At 30.5% G+C, this 23,301-nt stretch overlaps 1 protein-coding gene and 1 long non-coding RNA gene across 3 annotated transcripts; both read right to left on the bottom strand.

Moving 5' to 3' along the window:
• Positions 1 to 57: 57 nt before the first annotated feature.
• LOC106432668 lies at positions 58 to 8,198 on the bottom strand. The gene is made up of 4 exons (XR_001286437.3): positions 6,040 to 8,198; positions 5,513 to 5,562; positions 2,836 to 2,898; positions 58 to 2,673 (listed from the first exon to the last, which is right to left on the bottom strand). It is a non-coding gene; the product is annotated as an uncharacterized LOC106432668 (long non-coding RNA).
• Positions 8,199 to 14,974: 6,776 nt separating this feature from the next.
• LOC106432696 (peroxidase 50) lies at positions 14,975 to 16,964 on the bottom strand. Of its 2 annotated transcripts, none has more exons than XM_013873532.3 (4): positions 16,528 to 16,964; positions 16,246 to 16,446; positions 15,989 to 16,154; positions 14,975 to 15,578 (listed from the first exon to the last, which is right to left on the bottom strand). In XM_013873532.3, the coding sequence occupies exons 1-4, from the start codon at positions 16,732 to 16,734 to the stop codon at positions 15,172 to 15,174; spliced, it is 981 nt and encodes a 326-aa protein (XP_013728986.1). In that variant the 5' UTR covers positions 16,735 to 16,964; the 3' UTR covers positions 14,975 to 15,171. The 2 variants fall into 2 exon arrangements, with proteins under 2 accessions (XP_013728986.1, XP_013728988.1); XM_013873534.3 differs by having other exon boundaries at positions 16,258 to 16,446; positions 16,528 to 16,944.
• Positions 16,965 to 23,301: the final 6,337 nt, after the last annotated feature.

Below are 23,301 nucleotides of genomic sequence, written 5' to 3'. Positions count from 1 at the left end.
ATGCCAAACATTCGTTTGAAAATCATTAGCACCATTATAAGACTTTATATAGTCACGTGAAAGTATTTCAATATCTTAATCTAAGGATTTTAGATCATGGATGAACTAAATATAACAAATATTTATCGTCCTAAATAATTTAAATATTATGTATAAATGAAATGAAACAACTATAAAAAGTTATTTCTAATTTTTATACCTAATTGTAAACGTATTTTCATAGCCAAGTAAAAAAAAAATATTAAAACATCAAATGTAGCCATTATCATTTTCATCGAATTATTTAAAATGATTAGAAAAAAATTCTCTAATAAAAATAACAAAACAAATAATTAAAGTGTATGTTATTTTAATTAATAATAGTTTATAGTTTCACATTTTCATTACAATTTAAGATACTTTTATATTATTCATTCATTCGCTGCTCGCCTGTAAGGCGGGTTTTCCCTAGTATTATTATGAAGAAGGGTTTGCTTCTTTTCTGTTGCGCCATGTCACCCGCCACGTCAGAAATTTGGCTTCTGATGGAATTACAGGTGTCCACTCTAACCTGTGCGCTGTCTTTCATTAACAAGTGTTGGGCTACGGTTGATTTAATGCAAGCCTGTAACTTGATAAAAAGCCCTAAACTTTTGACATTGTCGTCTCCCTTCATTGTATAGAGACTTTTCATCTTCGTTGTTATCGTATGTAGCACTGAAAAGCATCTGTTTCTTTTGTCTTCGTGGTTACTCTCCCTTAATTCAATCATCATGATCTAGCCTTGAATGCGTGCTTTGATTAGGAGTCGGTGAATCCAAGAGCATATTTAGGTGAACATTCTTTCTCTTACAGGCGACGGAAAAGGCTAAGTCTGCAGCAGAATCTGTCAGATTCATCAGCTTCTCCTTCTAGCATCATTAGAATCCTTAGTAACCCTCACACCAGGAATGGCTGTCCCAACGATTTTGCTCGCCGACTTCAAATCTGGGCGCTATTCCAACACCGCCGGAGTCCGATTACATAGATTATGGGAAGTCTGAAACCTTAAGAAAGGTGGTGAACTCATGGCCTATGTGTCTCATGGCTGTCGACATGCTCCTTGGTAATTCCGGTGTCATATAACTCCTTTTTTGTTTTGAAAAAAGTCATATAATCTTTCTTCCTGCTTTTACTGCCTTTTTTAATTCAATATGGAAAGTATAATTCCTTTTGATTTTGACCTATCACAGTCGACAATGATTCAAAGTTCTGTTAACGCACACTGGCTCAACACCTTCAGGCTCAATGTACTCTGTTACTGGGTTCGACATTACACGTAAGAACCCAAACTTCAAGCTGTCGGATTCCAAGCTCTCCATACGGTTCAATGATGAGACCGCCTTTGCTGAGATTACCGACTCGGTCAATCCGAGACGATTGGAGTTGTTTCTGCAATGAAGAGAATCTGCTTGCTTTGGCTAACACCAGTACTCATCTTCCTGGTTGGTCTTTAAGATTTTGGTTCTAAATCAGAGAATTCAAATTCCACGCTGATGTTATGATTATTTTTATATTTTGTTCAGACATCATTGGTCAGTTGACCGGGAGCAAATCAACCATTAAAATTCAAAGGTCAGCCTCATTCTCATTTCTAAAACTTTCTTTAGTGTCGTTTCTTCTCACATAAAAAAAAATGAAACTTTTAACATCAGTGCAAATTTTACACATGTACATGGATGTATCGGGTTGGCTTGGTACGTTCGATTCAATGACTGTTGCGTTTCTTGAAGATTACAGAGCTCCAGCCTAGACCCAAAGGTTATTGTGTCAGCCCAAAAATTGTTGGAGGTAGTTATACTTATGCTCTTTGATTGCTGGTTTTTCAGAGAAATGCTTATATGTTTTTATTTATTTAACTACATATCAAATAGTCTCTACAACTATGTGTAACTGATCTACAATTCATACGCATCTATCTTATTAAAACTGAAGTACAAAATGGGTTTGTTTGGAAACTTGATTAGTAATCTTAATGAAATGTGTTTGGACACATGTTTAATTAGATCCACTTTAGTAATTTTTAAAAAAAATGCTTTACAATCGAATTCAATACATTTGGTTTGGCCCATTTAAAAATTCTGATACGTAAGCCCAATTTTAAAAAAAATCGAATCTTGCTTCCTGTTTTGAACATTCTTTCTCTCCACGTATCCGCGCGTGATCATCTTAACGAAAATATTTTGCTAATCAACCAAATTATTCAGTTACCAAAAATTTGGGAGGAAGAGAATATCTTAATAGATCTAACAGATCGAGGAAGGGAATATATCTCAAAATATTCTATACTAATTTGTTACCATGTTTTGCGCAAACAATTTTAATAGTATCTAATAGTATCTAATATTGAATAAGATATATTTTCATATATACGATTTCGTTGAAAACAGAAATGAGCAAATCTCGGTTCTGTATCTATCCTAACCATAAATTAGGCTCTTATTAAATTTCTACACCCATATATATATACCTCTACTATAATATAACACCACCCATCGAAATCTCATAGCAAAATAGCAAAATATGTCAAACGATCAAAAAATGTGTCTTATTAAGGATCTAAAACCTTACCGAGATGAATGGCGTCTAACCCTCAAACTTCTTCATTCGTGGAAACAAAGCACCAGTTTTTCTGGTGATACTCTCGAGTGCGTCCTGGTAGATCAAACTGTAAGATATGTTTGCGCTGACTTTAAATATAGATATATTAATTCTCAACTAATACTGAATCATATTCTACTCTGTTTTCTGAAAAGGGAGCTAAAATCCAAGCATCATGCAAGAGATCGCAAATGAATCGTGTACAGCGTTACCTACCTGTTGGTGAATGGAAGGTCGTTGACACCGTCAAAATAACTGGGGCAGGAGGTCAATATCGACCTACAAAGCAACAGTACAAGATGACGATCTTAGGAGACACATCAATAACCCCTTCTGATTATCGTAATGATAATCAATTCCTTGATCTGGCTAACTACGAGGAGATTGTTAATGGAAAGCTAAAACCCAATTTCCTTATTGGTATGTATACAACTAGATTATTACTTTTTCTATGCGGTCTTACTCCTATGTCATTGTACATTTATAAAGTTTGTTATTGAATCAGATATCATGGGACAAGTAACTGATCTTGGAGCAGTAGCTACCGTCCAAGCTAAGGGGAATGACACAAAAAGAGTTCATTTCCGTTTACGTGATTTAAGGTAGTTTTATTGATATCTGTTATTTACTTTTTTATGGACTAAACAATATCTTACATTTTCTATTCAATTATAAATGTTCTTTCAGTGGTCAAGAGGTGTCGTGTTGCTTATGGGGAAAATATGCCGAGCAGATTGAAACACACATGGAAGAAGCTAATGATGAAACTTTTATATGCTTGATAAGATTTGCAAAAATCAGCGAGTTCAGAGGTACTCACTTAAGATCGATATATTATACTCCCTCCGTTTTTTAATATAAGTCGTTTTAGAATTATGCACGTAGATTAAGAAATCATTAATTTTTTAGATTTTTTAAACAAAAACCTCATTAACTATTTACCTAACCACAAATCAACCAATAATAAAATAGAAGGTATATTTACATTGGTCATATAACATTAAGTGTTAATAAAATTTACATAGAAAACCAAAAACGTCATATAATTTGGAACATAAAAATTCCTCTAAAATGACTTATATAAGAAAACGGAGGGAGTAAGTTTTATCTGCTACATACTATTTTACAAAGGTATCCATTAACCATAGTTCAATTTCAAAATATGCATTAACACTAATTTTTACAATATAGGAGATAAGCAAATCACCAACGCGTTTGATGCATCACTTGTGTGTCTCAACCCAACAATGGAGGAAGCTATTGATTTTAGACAGAAGTAAGTATAAAAAAATATATTATACTTGGTTTGTCATCGTTTGTAATTTAACAAATTTTGTTAAGCGCACCTCGGTTTGGTTTTTATCAGGATGTCGCGTGATTCTCTTGCCTTAGCTATTTGTGATCAAAGTAATGAAAAGAAGATAATCACCAAGGTTACGGCCAATTGGGATGATGTAGACGTGAGATGTATTTCTGAGATTTTGCAAAGTTTTGAGGTAATAATACAATCTGGTAACAAAATTTACTTTGCTTTCTTATTATAATAGTTCTAACTCCTGGTGCCTATAATCATATAGGTTGACAGTTGCAAGATCATTTGTTCAATTGAATCCATTGACACGGATTGGGGTTGGTTCTATTTTGGGTGTACTAGACACAATCGACGTCTTACTAAGATTGGAAGGAAATCTTCTGGTAATATGATTCAGTCTGAAAAGCCACAATTTTATTGTGATGTGTGTCGTGGTCCGTGTAACAATTACGAACCGAAGTAAGTAACAAACACTGACATTGTCTATAAACATATTAAGCGTGTCTAGATTTCTGATATGTCAATTTGACAGGTTCAAGCTTCATTTGATTGTCAAAGATGACACTGAGACATGCAGATTAATGCTTCTTGATACTGTTGGAAGAACGATTATTGGTAGCAAAGCTGTTGAACTTTGGGATGGTTCATTTGACGAGGTTATTTTTTTAGCCTAATAATTTATTGGTTAATACCATTGGCATATTACATTGTTTGAAATTGCTTTGTATGTGTAACAGATTGAAGACCCAGAAATACTGCCTCAGCCTATTCGAGATTTGGTTGGGAAATCTTTTTGTTTTGGTTTAGCCATAACCAGTGACAATGTAACAAACGGTTCAGACACATTTAAGGTCTCTGAGGTCTGGTCTGGAGATTATATTCAAAGAATCGAGTCACTCTCAGAACCAGTTTCATTAATTGAAACCATTTCGTCAACTCTATCTGGTGGAGAGGTAAGTGGTCTTATCATATTTAACTACTTTATCATGTTAGTCCTTTTCACATGATTTTGAAAAGCTTCAAAGTAAACTAAATCGTTTTTTCTTTGTTTTTTAGCTTCCTGGGATTGATCATATCAATGAGAACTCATCTGAAGATTTTTCCACCCCAAGTAACAAACGTAAGGAAGATGAGTGTGATCAAATGGACATGACATCTACTTCTAAGAAGTTATGCACTAAGATCGTAAAGAAGGAGAAAGAAAAGGACTGATTAGTGATTAGTGCTTAACCTAATAAAATGTTATTTTGCTTTGCTTTTGATTTTGGTGTTTTATGACTTTGGAGTTTTGGTTTTTTTTTTCCGTATGTTTTTTGGTTACATTTGAAATTCCCTCATCAATTTATTTAATTAAGTTTGCTTCTCTACTTATTCAATCACGTGAAGATTATGGCTAGACTTATTTGTGTTGCAAATTTTTATATCTGGTCTTTCCACAAGCAACCTAATATTATTTGACAATTCACTTATTCTAACAAACAACTTAAAAACAAGTGAATAATTGTTCCAAGAGCATCTATCTTATTATGTATTAAGAAATTCATGAGAAGAACTATATTACTATAAGAGTTGTGAATGTACCTTCAATGAATCGAGAGTGCAGCCAATATTGGTATATTTTTGACCTATATCTGCAAGTTATAGATACACGAATTGTAAGCTTTGAATCAATATATTAAAAAAATAAAATCAGTATCTATTTAAGAATGGGATTGTTATGATATTCTGTTGCCATAAAGTAATATAGAATTTAATAAAAATTTGGTTAAATTTACTGAGCATAAAATTACACTTTAACAGTACCATTAAAATCGAATCCTGACTTTAATGTTAAAGCTTTCGTTACAGTTTCGTTACAATTCTAAATTGTAACCATCCGACCATAGAAACGAAGACTGTGGTCCAGAAAACAAACAATTTAAAAAAGAAACTAATTTAACAATCTAAAACCTTTTGATGTTTTGTCGGAGACCTCATTCCAAATACAATAGATCAAACAAATTAAAAAACACGAAACCCATAATACAATAGATCGATGGTATTTAACAATATAAAATCTGGCAAACCCTTGCAATAAAATTAGAGCAAACAAATTTTAAAAGTCTAACCTGTAATACAATAGATCGATTGTATTTAATCCGGATTGAGAGTGAACATGAAATCAAAGTAGTTCAGAATCTGTTTTGAGTTGGGTGTTTGAAGGATTGAAGAACACGAAGAGTTAAGAAAGAGAGAGAGAGAGAGGCAGCGACAGATCGAGATAAGAAGAAGCAAAAAAAATGTTGTTTTAGTTTTTGCTTTCCCGGAATAATTTGCTGGGCTAATGGACATTGATTACAATTTTTATATGGGCCATATTTAAAGTAATGTGTAAATAATTTAGGAAGTTTATGTGTATGGCCCAATTTTGCAAATAATTGACATTTACATTTTTTATATAAAGAAAGTTAATGAATACTATATTTTATATAGCATCTTATGGTTGTTGTTTTTTTGTGAAAAAAATTAAAACTCCGTAAATGTAATTTTAAATATTAAAAAAACACTATTTTGTATATATATTATTATCTTAATTAGTTTAGTCCCATATAAATAGTTAGAGAATATAATTATCAGAAAACAAATTTATTATTAATAACATTTCATATAATTTATTTTTGAATTATAATTTTCAATATGTTCTAAAATTTAGAAAAAAATCATAACAAAACAAGTGGTACATATATTATTAGTCCAAATTCATATAAAACAAAAATTGCACAAGTTATACAATTTTGAAAACAAACTACACAAGTTATAAAAAATAATAAGAATAATCTAATAATAATGTTTCATTTGTGCCAAAAAAAAATATTTTGCTTACAAAATCAGATCGACAAGTACATCAGAATACCCGTTACAATACGATCCGTCTTTTTGGATATTATGTTTTTAGGGCTTTAGTACTGTTAAGATATTATAAATTTCTAGAATGGGAAAGAGTCAGACTATCCTATGTCCGTCAAAGATTGTAAAAACCAAAAACATGTAAATAAATTATACTTCTAAAAATATCGTTAAATAGTTTAAAAATATATTAAAAATAAATAAATACCCGCGCGGGCGCGCGGGTCAAAATCTAGTGTCGGTTTATTCCTGAACACATTTCTTTTCTTTTCACCTTTTCAGGCCAAGCTTGGAGAATTAGGAGTTGGACTTTCTGAAATCAATGCTAATAATGACAAGTTGCATCACTTTCACTATGAACTTGTGGAGTTTAAGCTCCTTCTTGACAAGGTAATATGTTATCATTTTACTCAGTCTTTGTAGATAATTCGCCTTATTATTACACAGAAAAAGTCTTGAAATGGTTTGTAACTAATTTTACAGCTTTGTGGTTCTATAAAATATACTTGATCTTTGTCAACACAATTAATGACTGTACATGACTCTACAGTGCGAATGACACATTTAAACTGTTATCTTAAATTGTTGGTATGTATTTCATGCATTCATGTCTCTGTTGTGCGTCTTTTTAGGCTGGTGATCTTTTTGCTTCAGCCAGAAGTCATACCGCTCGAGGCTCTTTTGCTGCAGAAAGTACGAAATCTTAGTTAACACTCAACTCACGACCATTTTGCAACTTAACACTGATATAAACGATTGCTTCTTCTACATGTTCGGGATAAGAAAATTACAGCTACACAATAAACTAAACCAGGCAAAAGTGATGTCACAAATAAAATGGCTTTCAATAATTATGCATGCTAATTTAAGAATAAATGAATTACATACTTCGTAAGTAATTTTGAATAAAAAATTATTTGATTGAGATTAAAAAAAAGTTTTTTCAAGCTGCCCTTTTTTAACATTAGCAGTCTGTTGATCCAACAAATCAAGTAAAGCTTGGATTTCTCATTGGGCTGGTTGAACGTCTGGTGTGGAGAAGGCTAGCTTCTTATTATCCACTCAGCTTCTCCTAGACATTAAAAGTGCGGCATTTTTCAATTGCATGAGTTTGCATGCTTTCTTAACGTATATTTTTTTGATGACTTTGTTTGAAACGCATATAACATGTTTTGTTATATATTTTTAAAAAAATACAAAATCACCCCTCAAATATATTTTCAGTCATAAAAAAAGGAAAATACAGAAGAACAAAATATTACAGAGATAAAACTGCTTATGAAATCTATACTATACTAAAAGGCAAATATAAGCCATGGAGAGGGTGTCCACGTAGGATAAAAAAATCAACCAATCAAAGAGCCTGAAATTGCCACGTCATTTCATTTATTTTTTCGTAAAAAATGAAAAACAATTCGAAGGAAAGGATCGAACCCGGGTTATTATGATATTAATATAGGACAGTTACCACTAAGCCATTGAAACTTTCTTGAACACATATACAAGAATCACTAAGTATGTAATCACAAACTCTTATGTACAATTACAATAATATGAATTCAACATTCAAGACTCCGATACTTTGTTTTGTAAAAAAAAATAAGTAAGTGACTAAGTTAATATATTCTTTGAAAGTGTGAGAACATTGAAAAATATGAAAAAGCATAGATTTTTTGTTTCGTGACAAAGTTAAGAATTTTGTAAAATTAAGTTTAACATATAAATTTCCGTGACAAATATGAAAAAGCATAGATTTTTGTACAATTTTGATAAAACAACTCAAAACATAGTTCTCTAATGTCTTAATAAAATATTATTTAAGGGTGCAATAATTAAATATATCAATTCAATAAATTTTGTAATTTATAGACAAAACAATAATACAACAAATTTTGAAACATTTGTTTAACGATTTATAAATATTTAATTACCATTTTATTCAATTTTGATTAATTTCAAATTGTAATAATGTATCTTTTTGAAGTTACAAAAAATAATGTTCTTTCTTTATTACACTAGCATTATATATAGATTCTATATACACAAATAAATATAATATAACAACATAAGATTGCTTTCTCCGATTCATATGAAAACTTTTTAAGTTATCCACCAAAGCAAATTAATTAAATCAATCAAATTGTTAGAATACAACAAATTAATATATAATTTTATTTTAAATTAAATTATTTAAAGGTGTATTTTCATTAAAAACAAAATAATAAATAAGTAAAAATGATTTGATGGTAATTTTTATGACATATATATCAATTCAGTGAAAGAAATAGAAACTTAATATGGAAAAAAATCTTAAATACAAAAAACTCTAAAAATTGACAAAAAAACTAACAAAAATTAAACTATGATATCACTTGAAAGCTTCTTAGACAATATTAATAAAATATTTTAGCGATAATTAGACAAATTTGATTTTTTTTGCCAGCCAAAATTTTATTATTAATTAGCATCAATTATTTTAAGATGTTTAAGAAAGGATGGACAAAAAATAGGATGGACATAAATGATATATGAACTATGAATAGTACTTTGTAAAGCTGACTTAGATAACACATATGCACATCTATTTCCAGTCCTTTTTGATGCCTAAATTCAATTACTTTAGAGTAGTTATTCCACAAAGAGATCGTATGAGATATTGTTTTGATATTCAGATTTGTTTCTTGACTTTTAAGAAGATTGATAACTGTAAAATGTCTTCTTCGAATATGATATGTCTATAACCGAGTCCCCAACATGAAACAAGGTTGTTTAAAAAGTAAATAATTTTATTTTTCTTATATTATATAATAAATATATATTATTTACTGATAATAAAAATATAGTTATTCATCTATCACATATATCTATGTAAATATGCGAATCAAGTACAACAATCAAACAACATAATAATTTTCACAAAGAAAATTAAAAAAATATTTATGTTATGTAGTCTTATTTTATACTATTCTTTAAATAATGTAATACAATATTATACATTATTTTTTTAGAATTGAGAAATACATATAATATCTTATCCGCGCGTAGCGCGGTTAAAAACTCTAGTGTTTATAATAGACAAACGTGGTGCGCTCTTCTCTTTCCAAATGGTTTTCTAGATATTCTATCAACCCTGGAATAGTGTAACTCAAAGCTTATCTCAAAACAACAAAACTTCGAAAGGGACCAAGCTTGTACTCAAAGCTTATCTCAAAACAACAAAGGTTCAAAGCTTATGAAATGTTTATAATTTACATCATTGCAGGATATTTAGAGTTGTGGTTCGATGGAAATCTGAAACCAAGTATAACTAAATGAGGATATGTTAAGACGTCCGACAATTGGTCCTGCTTTGTTTCTGTTGGAAACAAGTGGTGGTTCGTAATCTAAGGAAAAGCTAATATACTACAAATCTATAGTCCAAACAAAAATTATCCGTTTACAAATGATAGTTAGTACCAGTCTCATATTACATCAATATAATGACGTCATCTATTCATTTAATACAACTAGTGTGTCAAAATGATGGTTTACGTCATATGGGTTATATTGCAGATATTACAATGAAGGTAGTATCAGTAGCATAACACACATGGCTAATCAAAATTAATCACCCCAAACCTTCCATAATTATATAAACGGTATCCAATTAGTAATTACCCAAGTTTCATCACAATCTTCACAACACAAACTCTTTCACAATGACTAAACATCATAGAATTCTCCCCATAAGTCTGTAGCGTCATCCCACCGTCTCCCACAATTTATCTTCACACTTCTCGGTTTTCAGGCTCTCTTATTTTGTTTTTTTTTAGTTTGCTGCTATCATCGCATGAAATATTATTTTACTTTTTATAAGCAATGCAAGTTAACATTATTATCGAATCACTCCCATTGCATGTTAACAGACAATGATTATAAAATGAGAAAGTGATTACTCTTGCAATATCATAAGATAGACATGATGTTCCCAAAAAGATTAGAATGTCAAAATGCATTTAACAATATTCTACACTACTCAGCCAGTGACTGATTTAATAAAATTTTAGTATTAAATAGTTTAAATAAAAACTTTAAGTTCATATAAATGTAAATTTAGTACCAAACATCTTCATCATCTACATCCACATGTATGCTAAATCATTAAATATACAATTTAAATATTATATATATAAATATAATTTAGAAATATATAAATATAAAAATGTAAAAATATCTATATATATATATATATAATTGTTTGCCTCTCTCCTGTGAAGACACCTCAGCGCCACGTCAGAAAGTCGGCTTCGGTAGGCGCGACACCTATCCTCATTAATCAAAACGCAGTGCTCCATTGTGTTTCCGTACGGGCTTTTTTTTTTGTTTTCGGCAAAGTTGGCTTCGGTCCGTTCTTCTTGCGAACAACATCAGAAACTACCCTGCTAAACCTAATCGTTTCCTTTGGCTGTGAGAAGGACGATCGATCGTTCTGTTTCTCCCTGTAACGGAACTCGACTTTAATGGCATTATTACAGACGCCCAGTACGAGCCCTTTCATTCCGTCGGCGAGATCTCTGCTATAAATAGGTTGGTATTCTCCTTCTAGAGATCTTGCTCTCTTCATTTCTCTGTTACATATCTCTTTTATTCTCGATCTTCTACTCATCTCTCTTTTTTGGCCACTCTAGGGTGTTTTTTTCTGATTTGAAGACCGGGAAGTGTTCATCGGCTGTGGAGGCTAGGCACTATAGGGTTATTTATCCGGGCCGCGATCAGACTAAGCTGTTCTTCCTCTTCTCTAAGAATGAATCATGTAAGGATTGCTCTTGCTCTGCGTTTCGTATTTGAATATAATTTTTTTCCTGTAATGGCATCGCTTCAAGTTCTATATCCAGCTTTGATTTTGTTTCATGAGTCAATTTATATGGATTGAGAAGGGAAACACATGGATTTAATATGTTGGTTATTGATTGTTTAAATTAGTAATACAAACTGGCATTCTTTTCCATCTCCTATGCGCAGTACAAGAAATACCTTGGAGTCTCACAGTAACTTATCTTTCTCTCTTCTTCAGTTTTAGAGATAGGCTAAGTGGATGAGTTAAGCTGCAAACTAAAACATTGAATCAGAATGCACCAAAAATATTTACTTTTATCTTTGCTGTTCTTGATCTTTTCAGAAACTTTTACTTGCAGATACACTTAAGAGGATATTCTAGAAACGTATACCATGTGAAGGAGAAGATTCAGTAAATTGCAACTTTGTTAACTCTTTGAAAGAGGTCAGTGAAACTTTTATTTTTTTTTAATACTAATGTAACAATGCACATTGCCGAACAGGTAAAGATTTTGTTACCTTGCACAAGTGCTGATTTTTCTTTTCAAGTGTGTGGCTTTCTTCTGCATTTTAATGTATTATCATCTTGGGACAATACCGTTTACATCTCTGTCAGCCACCATTATCACGATTCCCTTAACTTAAGTTACGAGGGTTATATAATTCCATAAGCTGTGTTAGGTGTATAACTGATAATGATGGCGAATGATATTGTGACCAATTTGTTATTTTTTTCTGAAATTGATTGAAGAGCTTGCAGAAGCCAAAGGATGATTATCTTCGACTAAACTTATGTCTGCACCACTGGCATGTGTTTGCTAACAAGTTTATATAAAGGCAAAACGACAACTTTTGTAGTTGCAGATATTAGAGACTGATTACAGGTTAGAGTCCTAAGACGAGGAGCACCAAATCCCCACGAAAGATGTTTTCTCTACATAGTCGAATATGACAAAAACTTTGTACTTCTTCTCTTTCTTAATTTTCCAAATGAGCTATATATTTTCTGGGTTTGTTTGTTGTTCTAAATAGTTGTATCATTTCGTAAGAATTTTGGTGAAGAAGATTAACATTTATAGTATTTAAAACTTCAACTTTGACTCTTTTATCATATCTGGGCGGGTGTTTTTAAAAGAAATAAAAGAAGGCAAAGTCAAGTCATGAGATGGAGATCTCCATGAGCAAAAAATATTGATACGAGCTTATTCCCAATATGTTTATGATCAGTAGAACCTTTAGTTGAGTTTAATAGAATAAATTTTGGAGTCTCTAAAAATAAAGAATAACTAAGGTTACTGTCGTTTTAATTCAAACCAAACATATTTATTAAAAATAACAATATGATCTCGGAATTCTTTTCATCATTTGTTTGTCTATAATATCATTTTCTATAATGATTTTAAATGCTTCATAAATTTATATAAAATTATATAAAATAGTTTTTATTATAACTTTCCACCCGTAGTGCGGACCGACCCTAGTAAAATATAAAAATATATGGTAAACAGAAAAATAAATAATGGGTAATAACATTTGATAATATGGATAACTCCGTTTTAATATATAATCTATATATATGTATATATTAGTGGTGTTGGTTTTACGGTGACTTCCAAATGCCTACACTTATCGGCCACTACTCAATTTTCACACTTTCCAATTTAATATATATATTTATTTTGATTAGGCTTGCATTATTATCTTATTCTCATTTAAATAACATTCTACTTTTAATAAGAAATTTAACTTCAAATAATCACCACCTCAACTCCAATAGCATGTCGAAAGACTATGATCTCAATATAAAAATTAATATTTTTATATCATACACAAAAAATACCCACAACCCAATCCTTCTGAACCTAAATATTACAAACCACAAATAACACACCAAATACGAAATCAATTTTTTGTAAAAGGAAACAACATGAAAACCATTTGAAGTACTCACAGTATATCAATGTCACAACTCTTTAACAAAGAAACAACTATTGCAAACAAACAAAATATATTTTATTACGTATAATTCATTTTCACCTAAAACTTCTAAAAGACAACAAACAAAATAACATACATATTTCTCGTATAGTACACAATTTGTATCTTAATATACATCTGATGTTAATAGCTTTTGATATGGAAAGTATATATACAGGCGATGAGTTTGATATTTGGACAAAGGGAAAATTGCCACAAATACCACATTCATAGTACCACTTTTCATGTTTACACTAACCACTTTTACCCTCACTTTTAATGAAGAGTAAAATACAATTATACCCTTAGGGTTAACTAATCTAGACTTAGGGTTTAGAGTTGAGGGGTGGGGTAGGGTTTTTGGAATGTGAAATTTATGATTCTAATAAATATATAAATACTTAAAAAATATAAAAAAATTAAAAAAAATAGTTTCAAACATAATTTTCGTTTTTCAAAAAGAAATTTGAAAAAAATTAAAAAAAAAATTTGAAAAAAAAATTTGAAAAAAAAGTTTTATAAAAAAATTCGAATTTGAAAAAGTATATTTCAAAAAATAAAAAATAAAAATTTTATTTTTTATTTTTTATTTTTTTTATTTTTTATTTTTTATTTTTTATTTTTTATTTTTTATTTTTTATTTTTTATTTTTTATTTTTTATTTTTTATTTTTTTTTTTTTTTTTTTTTTTTTTATTTTTTATTTTTTTTTTTATTTTTTTTTTTATTTTTTTTTTTTTTTTTATTTTTTATTTTTTATTTAAATAATACTTTATTATATATATAAATAACAAGGACATAAGAGTCTTTTGTCACTTAATAAAGAAGGTATTTTTGAAAATGTATCATTAGTGATGGTAAAAATGAAAAGTGGTAGCATGAAAGTGGTAAACATGTAATTTCCCCTTGGACAAATGAAGTGTAGGTATTACTAGAAATCGGTGCAAAAGCGCATGCATTGACGAAAGTTGTCAATTAATCTGAAACACATTGTAATGAGCTTAACTCGCGAATTACGAATGTCGTTACACTATTTTAGCGAGAAATGTCTTAAAGAGATCCCATACTAATTGAACTAGCATGTATTTGCTATGTGCCTATGCATAACAAACCATTATTGTGCACATTCATAATCTTTTTCTCAAATCCCAGCCAGATTATGGATTTGTATCTTTTTGTACGTGTGTTAGTTCTTTTTGACAATATGTTTTGATAACTTCTTAATTACAATGCACTTTTTTGTCTCAACAGAAAATTGCACGTACTTACAAAACAAAGGATGATTGACACAAAATTTAAAGTCACGATCAAACTCATCACTTACGAAGTATTGTCACTGATCATGCGTGATGTATCCGTTCATAACTATGATAATTAATCAAATTTATTCAGACTCTTAGATTAACTTACAACGGCATACAACTTTAGGTGTGATTTTACTTTTAACAAACTGAAACCCAAAACCGAGATTTATTACATTTAAGCTCGACTAGCATCATGAGACCATTCTCAACCCTAATTCAAACTTAATGGACATAAAAATGATTCTATATATATATAAATTCAATTGAAAGCTCCACAATCACGACGGATGTTACCATTACGACCGGTTTTAACTCCAACTCTACCAAGCTTGATCATGGAGTTAACAAAATCTTGGTTAAACAGCTTTGCATTACTGGCCCATAAGTTAACGATTGGCTTTGACCGACTATCTGTGAACAAATCTTGATCTGACGTGAACAATCCTTTTCCTTGCTGCAAGTTTTGGTAGTAAACGTTGTCGAATTGTCTAGGTGTTGTTGGGTCCATGTTTATAGCCACGCTTGGATCTACATTTCTAGGACATGACCCTTGTAACGCTGCCACGTAATCTTTGTTAACTGTAGGGTCTACTTGAGTTGTGCTGTTGAAATTGTAAATCCTGTTGAACACTAGCTTGCAATGAGCGAATCCTAATGTGTGTGCTCCTGTTTTTAACCAAATTTATAACAGAACCGGAAGTTTTAATCCGGACCGATGTACCAAAAAAAAAGTTCGTATTATATTTTTAGTTTAAAAATATATATATATATGATACAGCTGAAATTAAAAATTGCAAAAAAAGAAAATATAACAAAAGTAAACCGAAAATAAGCCCTCAAACCCAAACCCATGCATACAACAAAAGTAAACTAATCTGATAAAGATTGGTACCCAAGTTTATGGAATGACGGGATCAAACAATGAATAGTATATATATATATATATACATATTAAAAATAATTATCTTCTTTATGATGAAATAACTTAATCTATTTTTTGTTAACCAAATCAAATCAAACCAAACCGAAATATTCACCACTACATGTAAGTTTGGTCCGAATGAACAATATCTTACCGGAGAGAGCGATCATGTCTTTACGGCTAAGGCCGTTTTTGGCAAAAAGTGAAGTGAGTTGGTTGACGTTGTCCGTCGGATGTGGCAGCTTACCTTCGACGCTATCCGCCGTAGACGATAGCCCATCACGCCTTCCTAATTCCACTTCATATCTTGGCCCACCCGCCTACGAATTTATATCATTTAACATCAAATCAAGATAGTGGTCTAAGTCGATATTGATGTAATTAATAATATGATAGTGATGAGTTTCGAACGAGATTAACAACATCACGAGTAGCAATCGTGAGAATATCAGCGCAAGAAACTTTGTTACGACAATTTGCAACGGCGTCGAGTGCTTGTTTAGCTTTAATGACGGTGTCGAATCCATCTCCGGCCAATGATAAATTATCAGGATGATCTTTCTCCGCCTTATTATTGTCCGTCGACGCTATCATCACCGAGGCATCACAACCCTACTCCAAGTCATTCACAAATTAGACCTACATTAAATTAAATGAAATAAAGGTAAGCAAGAAAAAGATAAAATGTTTTACATTGACGAAACAATCGTGGAAATATAGGCGGAGAGTAGCAGGGATGGTGGTGAAAGTTTGTTGGATCTTTTGTTGAACGGCGTTTCTGACGATTTGTTCGACGTTGGGACAACTTCCGGCGTAGAAGTTGCGGCTGAGTTGAGCGGTGACAAGGTTTAGGGTGAGAAAGAGAGATAAAAGAAGCAATAAGAGATTCTTCGTAGCCATTTCGTTGTTAACTTATTTTAACTCACTCTAATATTATATATATATATATATGTATGCTATCAAGTGTGTGACTATTTAATATTTATTTTATGATTACATGAATGGAGTGAAGGATCTTAATGTATATGCTTTTGTGTGGTGGGCACTAGTAGCACCGGCCAGCTTGCCTTATTTTTCTTTATAAGAAAAGAAAACTAAATACGATTATAAATCTTGGAATAATTTAAGGTTCTATGAATGAATGATATTAAATATTATAATTTTTGTTAATTTAAAGATTTGATTGATGAAAATTAAAACCTTTTCCTACGCAATTACCTCTTGTATTTTTATCGTTGTTAGGATGTGGATGTCATACTCTTTCTACATGTTGTGATGATCACAAGATTATCCATATTAGGAAATACAGAGTGGTGGGATCCAGGTTGATAACGATGCTTCACTTGACACTGCGAATTATTGTGTCATGGCCACCTTGAATCTTTCTCATATCTCAACTAATATACTCCTGAGTGTTATGCTTTTCCGAACCATATAGTAACTACGATAATCTTAATCTTGATATATTATTACTAACACAGAATGGTGACGGAATCTCATGGTCTCATTTTTTAAAACTAAACCATACAAATTTTTTAAATTGCACATTGTCTCTAGTCGTTTCATCATTTAGCTAAAGCATAATAGCATTTCATCATTCAGTAATTTGTTATTTTATTCCGCACACCTTTTTTAAAAATAATAATTCCATGATTCCTGCATCAGTCAGTACTTCCAATAGATTTTCTGTTAAAACACGGATTCATTTTAGATCGCTTGTCACCAAGTTAACCACGGACTTATGAGGCAAATTTTTAACCAATCATGCCTCTGAATACAAATCAACCTACTGCCTCAAATATACAATACCACTTGACATGATATCATTAATTAGGGATGTATTTATTTACGTTATTTCAAATGCTAATGTTTTTATTTTTATATAGCAACCTATGGTTAGGCGATTGTTGATAATATGTAGCTATTTTAGTTGACGTTTAAGAAAGAAACAAAAACTTTAGTTTCCATGTAATGCAAGTAAAGGCAATAACGCTTCTTGCTACATTATTTATCATTTTGGTTATATAGTTTTTCTAAGAAAACCATGTCCTTTTTCTAATAGACAACACAAGATATTAATTTCACCATACATGTTTTAGATAAAGTAAAATAAGAAAAATTGATGGCATCGGAGGTTTATCACGAGTCCTTAGCACAAAATCCTAAGTTAATATGAATACAATAATATTATAAAACCTAAGTTAGCTAAGAATTGGTCCTTAATTAAGGATTATAAGGATTTGGTCCTTAGAGACGTGGCATCGTGCCATTGGGTCGGTAGAAATTTTAATTTCACATATTTTAAAATTTAATATGTTATCTTTATATTTAATCATGTAATAAATAAAATTTTAATGGAGTTAAATCTATTTAGTATTCACCAAAATTTTAAAATTTAATATTTTATCTTTATATTTTATTGTATCTTTATATTTAATCATGTAATAAATAAAAATTTTAATTTCACATGTTTTAAAATTAAATATTTTTAATTCCTAAGAGCTCCAAATTAGAGAACACTATTGGACATACAATTTTGATTAGAGTCTTTAACTATTCACACAAAATTTTTTTTTTAAAAAATAGTTTAATAATGCTAAGGACTCTAATGGTAGTAACACCATTGGAGATACTCTTATGGTGAGATATTCTTCTTGTGTCTGTATTATCAAGAATCAAGATCACAATTTCCTTTATTTGAAATCCTTGTTCACGTCATTTGATATAAAAGACTCCACGAGTTGTACACGTTAAAAACAAAAGGTTGTATCGTCTTTCCTCGAAAATGCATTAATAAAAACAAGTAATCACTGCAGACAAGAGGAAGGGGCATCAGAAGGCAACAAATAAAAATATCTGTATATAGTTTTTAATAGAATTGACTTATGTATGTTATATAGTCGTGGAAAGGTCATTCGTCTTGAATATAGTATTCAGTTTGGATAGATTAGACAAGCCTAGACCATACATATTTGACTGATTGTTTTAATTCTTGAAAGGATTTGGCTGTGAATAGCAGTCGTGTCCAGAACGGTATTGAGTGTGAAATGAGAAATACTTATAGCCCTAACAAAACGATGACAATTTGAATAATGCGGATGTAGCCAGTGGCGGACGCAAGATAATTTTTTACTAGGGTCAGTTTGATAACAATTACATTTTACAAGGGTCAATAGTTTGGTTCTTTCGCATTTCATCAAATTGTAGAAGGAAAATATAAGTAATTTTTTTTTCATATGTCATTTGACAACCTTAATTACATGATGGCTCCGTTTTCATATGTCACTCTGCTATGGACAAAGTATGAAGCCTCCATGGTAACAAAGATCAAAAGAAAAAAAAAGGAGCAGGCATAATTTAAACTATATTAGTGCAGCTCAAACAAAGTTAACAATTCAAGAATCCGAGACCAAAAAAAACGAACTTAGACTCACTGCATTGTTAGGCTTTTAATGGGCTTTTTCAGGCCCATATTATTAACGGATCTCGTGAAATCTGCACCTTATCCATGGAACATTGCCACATTGCCATCTACTCGGAGGAGGTTCATGATCGGTATGAGCATAAGAGGAGACTTAAAAACCCGGCAACAACCGCTGTTCAACAAGCCATTCACAGCGTAGCTTACACCATCTACGGCAAACCTGATGTTCGACGGCTCATGTTTGAGGTTTTTGACTTCGAACAGATTCAACCTAAAGCTGTCTAAAAAGCTATGTCTAAAAAGGTATGTTGCATGAAAACGGTCCGTTTCGGAAACGTTTCAGAATTGGAATCTCTCAGAAACTCGCAGAAACTCATTGAAATTTCGTTTCTTAAAAATCTTAGTTTGAAAACGTAGTGAAAACTTGTGTTTCTATTTTAGAAACGCTAGAACTTTCCGACTTATTGTTATGATTTTTATTTTAGTTAAACTATTTAATATCTAAGTACTGAATTTTTTTTTTATTTTGAATTTTTAAGATGATTTTGATGTTTAATGATTACTTATTTTATTTTCGTATGATTAAATAGAATGACTATTTGTTTATTGTATTCTAAGATATACTAAACATAATAAAAATGAATGCAAATATTAATCAATTACATATATGTATATATAGACGTTTCTGAAATGTTTCCAAAGCAAAAAAAAAAAAATTCAAAAATCACGTTTCGAAACGTTTCGTATCCGTTTCTGTTTTCATGTAACCTTGCTAAAAGTCTCTCTCTTTTGTCTTCCTGTATTTTTAGTTTGCGTTTGGATTTTGATGTCTTTAGATTAATACTCCCTCGTTTCATGAAAATACAAATTTTACATTTTAAGAATAAATCTAGAATGTCAAAAATAACCCTTTTCATACTATACTAGATTTTGACCCGCGCTATAAAAAGCGCAGGATTAATTTTCTTTTAAATTCTACAAATTTTTTAATTATAAGACTTTTTTAATAGGAGAAATTTTACTATTACACTTTGTTTGATACCACTTTTCAATTTTACCACTAGTCTATGGACATTTTCATAAATACCATGTTCATATTAATGGGCAAAAGACAATAGTATCCTTCCCTTATCTTCTCTCAATCATCGTTTTCTTCCTCTCTCTCTCTCTTTTGGCGATCGATTTTAACAGGGTTGCAACAGAGAGCCTAACAGATAATTTATTTGAGACTTTTACCTTCATTACGGATAAGATCTTATTGTTACAAAACAGAACAAATCCACATGTTGTTTCCTTTCCAAGCCATCCAAAACACAACAAAACAGCAGGGACGCTCACTTCACTGAAACTGCTAGACCAAGTTCAGTGTTTTATGTTTTACCAAGCAAAATTCCCTCATGTATCTTACGTTTTGTGGGACACATTACAGAAACAATATTGGTAACCTTAGAAACACATGTTCTGTCATCAACCGCTTTGTCATCTTCCATAGCGTTTCTTTTTCTTGTAAAATGATGATTAATATTTCATAAATAATGTGTGTTTTTCTAGATAAGTTATCGATTGGTAAATGTTATGAAATAATCAGGAAATGTATGTTCTTCTTCCTAGAATCATCCTCTTGATGGCTCATGTGATGAAGATCAAGATATGTTTTGTTTTCATGTTAAAATGAAGTATGTGAAGACCATTGGACATATAGTATAACAGGGTTGAAACAGAGAGCCTAACAGATAAGTTATTTGAGACTTTTACCTTCATTACGGATAAGATCTTATTGTTACAAAACAGAACAAATCCACATGTTGTTTCATTTCCAAGCCATCCAAAACACAAAAAAACAGCAGGGATGCTCACTTCACTTCACTGTGGTTTCTTATACTATGATGGAAAACCAACAATCTCAACATAAATGCAATAGCTGATTCTTTCCAGAGATTTTCACACTTGTCTCTAGTCCTGCCTCACGTACCTATGATTACAAAAGTGGATATCTCTTTGGTAATATTAAGAAGCAAAAAGTAATTCAAAAATCAGTAATAATAGTTAACAAACTATTTCAAAGTCTATAAATCTATTTATAAGAATTTATAAAGCCAGTTACAAAAGTTTATGAGAGTTTATAAAATATTTTATAAATATACAAATGATTTTATAAGAGTTCATAAATCATTTTATAAGGTTAAGTAATAAGAACTTATAAAGAGATTATAAACCTTTTATAAAGGTTTATAAATATTTGTAGAAGCTTATAAAGGTTTCTAAAATGTTAATTAAGGGTCTATAACAAAGATTTATAAAAAAAATTATAAAGATATAATTTATAAAAGTTTATAAATATTTATAAAAATATTTATTCATAGTTTATAAACCATTTATAAGGGTTTATAAAAAAAAAATATAAAGGCTTTATAAGAATTTATCAAAGGTATATAAACGGTTTAGAGGCTCTTCTAGAGCTGTTAGAAAAATATATATATTCTGCTAGAAAAATATCAGAAAGGTTAAAAATCGGTGTATAACACTTATAACACTAAAATTAGTTAATAAAAATAATATATTATCTTAAAACCCCAAAAATCACCTTATAAACCATAAATCAGTTTATAAGACCTTAAGAATCAATTTATAAAATTTTATAAGTATATATAAACTGATATGTCTTTTGTAAGAATTTAAAGGGTTTTGTGTATCATTTGTAAACTCCTAAAAGCAAATGTACCCATTAATAATAGTTTATATTTATTTAAGTGTTTGTAAATTGGTTCAGAACAAATAATTTATAGAAACTATAGAAGAATAGATTTTAAAATTAGTTTATAATTTTTAAAAAAATTTCATAATTGGTATAAGAGCTATTTATTTATAAGAATTTATAAATAATCATTATACGAGTTTTTTTATATCATTTATAAAAGTCTTTATTTCATTTATAAAATTATTTAAACAAATTATAAGGTTTATAAGGGTTTATAAGTCATTTATAAGTGTTTATAAATGGTTTATAGATAATTGGACATGTGTATGCATCAATCTTGTAGCCTGAATTGATGATTAGCAATTGCTTTATGTGGTTTTGTAGAACAATAGTTGATTATGCGAAATCATAAATGAGTCATTTTGATAGTAAATCACTATTATTAATTTTAAGTATTAATAAATGGTTTATAAATTAATTTCTAAGGGTTTATAAATTAACTTATAAGGGATTATAAACTGATTTATCAGAGTTTATAAACTAGTTTTTGATTATAAAGGTTTATAAGTTAATTTATAAGAGTTTATGAACTGGTTTGTAAGGATTTCTAAGTTAATTTATTATAAATAATAATAAGTTGATTTATAGAATAGAGTTTTATAAGGGCTTATAAAATATTTATACAGGCTTATAATAAGTTGCCTTTGTTCAACATCACACAGCTCTCCCTGCAAAAATATTCAAACTCTATAGACAAATAAATATTTAGCAGGATCATGTTTACTTTTGGTGAAATTTTTTGACCTTCTGCCATTTGCAGCATCTGTGATCTCCACTCGAGTTGAAAGACCATTGACAAGTGATTTAAATAACCTGAGTCGCCAAAATCACCTGTACACTAGCAACTTTGCAAACATGTATAATCTTTTGTATATTATCTAGTCTCTCCCATCCACGTTCAACTGCAAGATCACCTCTAACTATCATAACTCCTAAAGTATTTGAACACTTCATCTCCAAAGAAGAGGTTCAGGTACATATCTTGCATTACTCTAAGAAATGATCTACTGCTGCTTCTTTTTATGGAAAACAGTTGTTTCCAATTTTCATGAGGCTTCATGTTCTGCAGGAAGACAAAGCATATCTCAATTAGATACTCTCTAATGTCAGGAAGTCGAAAAATCTACAAACCAGACGGATACACGCGCCCATTCCAAGATTAGGCTCTGAGGCATCAGCATCTGAAGTCAATATTCCACACTCCAAAGCAATAGCCCTGGCAGTTTGGACGTTGTCACCAGTAACCATACGGACAGCGTTATTAGCAGGCTAAGAAAGAGAATTT

This window comes from Brassica napus, chromosome A3 (assembly GCF_020379485.1).
Source record: "Brassica napus cultivar Da-Ae chromosome A3, Da-Ae, whole genome shotgun sequence".
NCBI lineage: Eukaryota > Viridiplantae > Streptophyta > Magnoliopsida > Brassicales > Brassicaceae > Brassica > Brassica napus.
Note: the sequence above shows the minus strand (reverse complement) of the source record. Positions and strands in the feature narration are given on the sequence as shown.